This window comes from Macrosteles quadrilineatus, unplaced genomic scaffold, assembly GCF_028750875.1.
Source record: "Macrosteles quadrilineatus isolate MER2022 unplaced genomic scaffold, UCM_ALF_1.0 Scaffold_4__1_contigs__length_99947679, whole genome shotgun sequence".
NCBI lineage: Eukaryota > Metazoa > Arthropoda > Insecta > Hemiptera > Cicadellidae > Macrosteles > Macrosteles quadrilineatus.
The window spans coordinates 51,756,224-51,764,814 of NW_026542597.1; the positions used below are offsets into that span (position 1 = coordinate 51,756,224).

Genomic DNA, 8,591 nt, shown 5'->3' on the forward strand with positions numbered 1-8,591 from the left:
CATTACCAGCTAATTTATAACCGACGCTTGCCGCGGTTTTATTTTGAGGCGGGTCATAAACGCGCGAGAGCTCTCTAAAAATACGTGCGAATCTCTTGTCTGCGTTCCGCGCGAAAATAATCAAGGGTGGTCACAAGGTCGGGATGGTTTTGTGATTCGGAACTTCGGTTATAGTCTTTGGTGGAGATTGTAAAGATAAATAACTCTGCCGTAGCTGAACTACTGCGTTCTAAAAGTTAATAATTTTTAGGATCATGAGAAAAAATTCACACGATATATTGGTCATTACAGCAAAGCATAAAAATAGGTATACCAATAAATAACACAATGGAGAAAAACTAATTCTCAATGTGTTCAAACTATTTCATATAAAACAATAAAACCCGCAATTTCTTTAAAACACTACCATCAAACTGCTGTAGTGAAGTACACATTATTGGTAATTGTATTGGGAGAAAATGTTATCAACAACTGTTTACAAACAACAAAATAAATGAACAATGGTTTGAATTAATATGTTACAGAATAACAAGTATTCTAGTTATATTATAGTTAACTGAGAGTTACTTAGAGTGATTAGCTCATGTGGCTGGACAATGTCTCAAAACCTATCTAAAGTTCCAGAGCTACTTATATTTTCCATACTGTTTGTCCATCCATCGAACTTTTCCGTCGCTGTCAAACCCTTATGTGCAGTTCGGCAAAGTTGAGCGATCAATCGAGTGGAAACAACCATTTCCGATACCGTACGTCGCTTCTAATACATCAAGCAGGAAGTCGACTGGGAATTTCCATTATGTGCGCAGGGAAAATAGTTCTTTGTCGCTCAATTTCGTTTCCAATCACAACAAAGTAGCTGGTAAACTGACATTTAGTATGCCATAGTGCTCGGTATAGTTAAATGGCACACAATCATCCAACTCTCTTAGGTTTTATGCATTCAAATTGCCAAACATGAGTTGAATTCATTAATTTAACCATGATGTAGAATAATTTCATACATTTGACTTATTTTCATATCTATGAAATATGTGTATGGAACCATTCAGTGGGCTCTAACTTTTCGGAGGATACACTACTTGTTCAACGGTGTTTAACTCGGAAGCAATTGCCACTAAATGTTGGACAATTTCTTCATCTCAGCCAGCCTTGTATAGATAACTCTTGTCACGAACGTCGGCAGTTTCCGCGGCTGTTCATGTACGCCTAGTGTTTCACTCGACACGCCACTTCTACGTAACTGAACAGATGTATTTGGGCGGGTTGAACGCTTAAATTAAATTACTTAGGTGTTTCATTTTATTTTGAAACACTCGAGGATTCTGACGATGTGGTAAAAAACTAGAGAATGTACAAAAAATAATCATGTACTGTTCTCGAACGGGACCTAAGGGGAAATCATCAGCAAAAGTAAGTTTGGATTGCAATAAGTAGGTAAACAAAAATAGAGCCAACATTCAACTTTGAATGAAGTACTTGTATGTAGCCTACTGTAATGACCTTCTTTCTTTTTTCGTCCTAGGACGCTAGGCACGATCCCGGGATTGTTTTTCACATTACTTCAGGCTAGACCTAGGGTTGCGGCAATATCTATTAGATAAAACCCATTGGCGGTTTGGCAGGATTTGAACCCGGGAACTCGGGGACCGGTGTCCCGCACTCTAACCACTAAACAAGCTCGCACCCCATACTGTAATGCCCTTGAACAAATAATATTTTATAGAGGGAGAAGTGTATGTCTAATTTCCGTGATAACGCTGTAGGCAGTTTTAGGCAGGGGCAAATGAACGTAGTAAAATAAATCAGAGTGTACCATTTTCAATTACTGATTTTTATAGATCACACCAATTTTTTACCGAGTCAAATTGAAAGGACCACTTATTGTAAGCTGTGGCACATTATCACGTCACATCAATTCTCGCTGTATCAGAAACTAATAAAGAATTATGACGTTGGCTCTCAGAGGTATCACCAAACTATGTTCCATTTAAATGTAAACATTGGTTATTGAGTGTGTATACAGATATAATGACTTACTCTACTTCAGAATCCAAATATTAATAATTATGATTACGATATCCCTAAAGTGAGATACAACGCATTCCTTTAAACAGATATTCTTTTTAATTTTGTGTAAATTTATTTCAAGATATATCTTACAATACGAGGCTAAACCGACCAAAAGGTTTTTTTATATGTACAGATAAAATTACTATAATACTTAGTATTATAGCGTATTGGCGAGTATAAATTAATTTTGTAATATCTCCAATACCCAGTTTGAAGGATGAAGATGCAGACGTTATCTCTTGACCTTTGGTTAACTATTAGCAACTTTACTCAGGCGATTAGGTCAATGACGTTAATAAGCAAAAGAAGATTATAATATCAATTAACATCAATTCATGACTATTTTATGGGCCCAAGGTCATATAACATTTAGCAGCAAATGGGCTCAAACACGCAGACAACGGCTACCTAGTTTACCGTTGAATAAAATATTTACGAATCACCCACAGGAAATCATTACAATGATGTATTAAACTTTTCCAATTTTAGGATAAACACTTCAGACAATTGAACGCATTAAACACTTCGTATTAGAAACCAATGACTTTGAACATCATCTAAAATACCTCTGACCTATTGGCCTGAGGCAATACTGTATGGTAAATTGTGGAAAACATAAAGCAATACAACTATTTAATGAAACATCAGTTCCACAGTAATAGCCAGCCCAAGAAGAGCAATTCAATCTAAGTAATGAAGACTAGATAATCAGAGAGCACAGTATAGCTAATACACCTAGTATACTCCTATATGGTTTGTAGCCAATACAAAATTGATGATTCCTGTTTTTACACTTTAAATGAAAATCTGTTTAACTTTTTTAATAAAAAAAAAATATTTGATTTATTCTTGCAGGTGTATTTCATTTGTTATAATCGTAAAACGAAAACTTATCTCGTAAGTAGCATTAGGTAAAAATTGTGTTTAACGAGAAGAAAAATCTGTTGGTAGGTTAATTTATAAAATAATGTATTCTCAGTATCAGTGACCACAGTCCGATGGCTAGACACACTACACAACACAGCGATATGCTGAGTGGACAAACTAGTCTCAAGGTTAAACACTACAACTTGCTGAATATGGATGAATAACTTTCTGCCAAAGTGACATAACCCTTTTGCAAATAAAGTATGAATTTATCGCACTCTTTAGACGGAAATTCTTTGCATATGTAAACACCGTTGACAATTCTTCAGGGCATATTGATGAATACTAAATTAGTTACATAAGTTCTACGCAGTTAGGTGACATGTAGAGAAGACACGTTATGTAACAAAGGAACAATAGTGGAATACTAAGATACATTTGCAAACAAAAGTTGAATATAAATATTTTTGACATCAGATAGACTATTTGGAACAAATATTCACAGGCAAACTATAAACCACTAGTACGTAAAACAATTTTTACCAAATAATTTATATATACATTGTAAAAATAACTTCCCTAGTTCATGTATATGCCTTTTATTTATATTTCCTGTCTAACGTCCTATATGACACACATTTTCCAACCCGTATTATTAGAGGAAAAATAAAAAAAAAATAATTCGTCACTATTATGAATCGTTTGTCAATAATTGGCTCCAGGTTATTTAGGTTTTTTAATTTAATTCGGTCTTGAGTTTTTTGTGGTTTGTAAAACAATGATAGTTTGAAAAGTCTTTGGAGTTAGCTTTTGTTTATTTAAGTAAGAGGGGTAGTATTTTTCATTTGTATAAATAAATAGTTTTATATAAATAAATATAAAGTAGTATAAATAATAATAATAATAATAATATAATATAATAATAATAATAATATAATATAATAATAATAATATAATATAATAATAATAATAATAATAATAGTATAAATAAGTATAAAGTGTAGTTTGTATAAATAAATAGTTTTATTTATTTATTTTTACTTTATTTATTTCATAATAAATTATTAAAGTAAATAAAGTAAGTAATAGTTCATAGCCTACAAAATTGACCCTAATTGAACAAAAATTTGCGAATCTTGGTTAGTTAAAACTAACAATTTTGTTTGTAAGCGTTCCTCAATAAAAAGCTATGAATGACTGACTGCCGGGCTCGTAACTAGGGACCTACAGACGAGGTCTCGGCCTTACAATGAAATAATTACACATTAATGTCAAGATGATACGTCAGCCTCAATGTTGCCGCCAAATTGCAAAATGGCGTCAAAGTTCATCGAGGTCATTGAGTTTCGACATGGCCATGATCAAGTTATTGGACATAAATATTCTAGGGCAAACGGTCGTATATTTGATTAGATTTTTGTCTGATTTATTTAAGAGTAGAATGAATCTGTTCTAACCCGATATAGTAAATTTAAATAATGATCCAAAAATGTTGCGAAGATGTAGTTACAGCCTGATATTTTTGCCAACATTGATGTTTGAGGTATGGCTTTAGGTGTTTGTTGTTATGCTTTAAAAAGTTAGTTGTTTTATGTTTAAAGCTTAATTAAGGTTTTATGCCATAACAAGTAATAAAATGATAATTTAAAATTAACTAATCGACCAATCAGTTACCATTTGTAATTGAATTTCGTCAGATAACGTTTAGGTGGTGTTTAAAGCTCAATGACAATTTAGTTACATCTTTCCTATTCATGCAATGGACTGTTTAATGGAACGTTAGTGTAAGTTAGGAACAAGTCCCTAATACAAAACCCAAACGGAATAACTACAGTGTGAATTGCAAATTTACTTTGAAATTAATTTACAACTGAATTCCACAGATACTTTCATCAATAATTTAAAGACATTTTTAACATGTAAAAATACTAACCGGAGAAATTTTAAAGATAAAAATGGTCATGTCCAACTAACATTAATGAAATAAACTCAAGAAGATAAACAAACAAATTAGGCCTATTGATGCTTACGAACGTAAGCCTAGCTAGCGAATTCACTGCTGTGTTTATTTGGTCCACGGGTGGTTTCAATTAGTTCTGATCGTATTTGCGGTCTACCAGTGTTACCAACCAACAAGCAATAGACATCATGTCAAATGTCACATGACACACTGGCAATTGGCCAGTGACGCAAGTGCGACATGCTGACGAGTTCCATTCAAACGCTGCGTAAATTTTATACAATCCGCAGCGTTTCAAGCAAGTTGTTGTGATACATGATTTCAGTCAGGACCTCTCTCCTAATTTATTAGAAATTATGTTGTGTCCTAGACAAATATAATTAAATATAGATCGTCAGGAGTGCTGCGGTTAGCATAAATTCTGGTTCTGGCGTCCACCGCTGCGAGCGCCGTGTAGTTACGTATCTCGTGCGCCACAACTACACAGCGCTCCCAGCGGTGAACGCCAGAACTTATGCTAACAGCAGCACCGCTGACGGTCTATATTTATTTATGTTTGTCTATGGTTGTATTAACTACTTTATTGACAATTAGTCTCAGATGATCCTATTGCACTAAGTTGTTAATAAAGACTACTGAACGATAGAACATTTACGATTGTTTGAACTTGTAACCCCATCAAACAACAGTCTATGTTTGCTTATTAACTCATTCGTTATACGAGAGTATTCAAATGATCATTCGTAACTAGTATTATTGATGACAAACAGTCAGCTGTTATGAGGCATTGTTGACTCTCATTCAATGATACCGACTGTTATCGTGTTATATTTACTGTCAACGATAGGCAAAGAAAACTGTATAGTACACACACTTTATGAGGTTATATTTCAGGCTTTATTATATTTTATTAGGTTTGGGTATTACGCATTTGGTACATATTAGAGGAGAGTACATTTTCATTTTTGGTTTGTAAGTTTGTAGTAAGTACCAGGACTCTTCACGACCCCTAAGAGTGAAACTGATTATACAAAAAATATTTACTCACAATGTTTATTATAAAGACTCAGATAGACAGTGTTTTTGCTAATTGTTTTGCTAAAAGCAGAGATAACCCCGACTTGAGATAACGTGACCTCTCTACGTGCCCAGAGGTCGTCACGCTATGGTGATAACAATGATAACAGTGATACGAGGGAAAAGTGGGCGTCTTATCTGACAAAGACAGCAGCTGGAGAAAACTGGGAACACGGGGTAGTTGTAAACATTTCTATTGAATACAGTACAACTGCAACTAACTGATTGTTGAAGTGTATGACCTTCACAGGGGCTTACTAGTTAGTACAGTAGAAACTTGATAACAATACTCTCATAGGGTAGTTTTGAAGGGTATTTGAAAATTACACTTGTTATCAAGGGTGACTTGTTATCGGCGGGCTTGTTATCGAGGTTCTACTGTATTGGGTTTCAGGCTGGGGATAAATTTATTAAGTAGGCCTAAATAGCTTTAATTATATGAAAAAATTGATACCTTATTGGTAGAGTGATACAAGTGTACAATAGAAATCGTGTTTGTATGGGTTGAAATTCTGAAAAAAAACTTTATTGTCTATTACGTCTTCAGGCAAATCTGGATACTGGACAGGTCAGAAATATGATTCTTGTAGCCTATATAGATATTACTAGACATGCATTCCCATTTTCATTATAAATTAAAATATGCAAAAAATGATGTTTTTTTTTCAAATAAATATGATTAGGCCTTTAAAGCTTATTATATTAATGTGCACATAGAATATACATAAGTTGTATTGGGCCCCCGAAATAGTTTATTACCTAGACAAACTTAAATTAACGCTCAAAGCTGGGATATATTTTATGCCACTTCAACTCTTACAGCTGGCTAAAACTAAAGGGAGGAAAATACTTATTTAATTGTAGCACACTCTGAGACGGACTTAATCAAATGTGTTATTTTTTTTTTATTAAAAATTTGGTTACAGATGGGCCATAAATGGGATATCTATTGAGTGCCCAAAAGTCAAAGGTAAGATGTACCCATTTTAGTACAAGCTTTTGATAGCCAGTATGTGTTGCGATGATTGGTTGAAACTGTACACAAGCAACAACGATGCAACAATGTAAACAGCTGATTTATAATATGTAAGAGATAATGAGATTCGTACGGATAAAATAAATCAAACTGTACTTTTGTTTCACCTAACTGGAAGGTAAAATTGAATAGTGTAACACTTTAGAGCACAATTGTTAAAACTATCACGTCAAAATTGGAAATCGACCGATTATTAGTTAAACGCGAAAGGGTTTAACTGTTTAACAATATAATGGGGAGGTAATGACCATCTCTTTCTGATGGGATGATGGGACGCACTTAAGCCCATTCACATTCACTCTCCCTTTACAGTTAGGTTCAAATTGGGGGTAGCGCCGCCACACCACTCCCTCTGCGATCGATCTTTTTGGAATAGGCCTAACCTTGTAGGGGTGGCTTCCATTCATAAAACTACACTCAAGGGCTGGAGAGGTTTTATTACGTAAACATTCTAGTTAAAAAGATCCCTAGCGTGCTGGTTAACAAAAACACATTTCACGTATGGAGTAAGCAGAGCAGACAGCTAATTCCCATATTAATAAAGTAAACTTGTCAACACGACATATATTATCTTATTGTCATTCAGTATGAAAAGTGTATTAGAGAGACTTTCAAATGTGTTTTAACAGCCAGTAAATTGGAAATAATACGTAGGAAGATTTATTAGCTTATAGAACAGCGATCCCGTACCGCAGCGATAAAACATATTGGAAACGGTGTTTTCTATTGTCAGTTCTTATCGTAACTTTTTTTAATTAATTAATTTGTATAAAATGATTTTAATAAAGACAAACATAGGTCAGCACTGTACTGACAATATATTCTATGTACAATATTGCCATCTAATCAGCACACACCACGAGGGTCAGGGGACTAATCAAGTTAACAAATTAACACCTAGGGTATAGGCGTGCAAACATAAATTACGAGAACTTTAAAAGCAAACGACGGTTTGCAGCAGTACAAATTCGATGATAAAAGAAATCGTTACAGTGTTGACACGACAAGAACAAGGTGAAAAACGGATGCACATCACAACGTCCACAAGGGACATTGATATTGTGTACGTCAAAAGCGCTCAATTTCTTTTTGGGGATAAAACAACCAATTATGTGCGAATAACTTACACTACCAAAGTTATAACATGATATCTTCCTTCTGGAGACTAATATTTAAAATCTTTTGAGATAAAATGTCTTTTTCAGGAACAAAAACGGTGAAAACTCCACATAGCATTGTTGTAAATTCAAACTGCTCCACAAACTGTTATCAAGTGATAAGCAAAACAAACTCACCTTCCCAGCGACCCCGCGGTGCGTGATGTTCCCCTGCCAGAACTTGCGCGCGTACCCGCGGATAAACCCCGTGACAGCGTGGTCAAACTCGAACCCCGGGTGCCAGCAGAGGCTGCCGTACCCGAACACCCACAACGAGCTGTTAGACGACCGCCTCCGAGCATCCATGTTACGTTTGACTGGTCTCAATACATTCAAAGGTTAGGTACGGTTTGCAAACACCACTCCGACACTCGCCACCGCGACCAGAACAGCTGATGTGACGGCGACAGCGCGCCGAGCGGCC

At 35.1% G+C, this 8,591-nt stretch overlaps 1 protein-coding gene across 1 annotated transcript in view; it reads right to left on the reverse strand.

The window, feature by feature from the left end:
• LOC128992417 (glutathione-specific gamma-glutamylcyclotransferase 1) overlaps positions 1 to 8,591 on the reverse strand; it is a 37,166-nt gene extending 28,575 nt beyond the window's left edge. Inside the window, exon 1 of the mRNA XM_054415984.1 lies at positions 8,306 to 8,591. Within this exon, the coding sequence (XP_054271959.1) occupies positions 8,306 to 8,473 (168 nt within the window). The 5' untranslated portion in view covers positions 8,474 to 8,591. The remainder of the gene's footprint in view (positions 1 to 8,305) is intronic.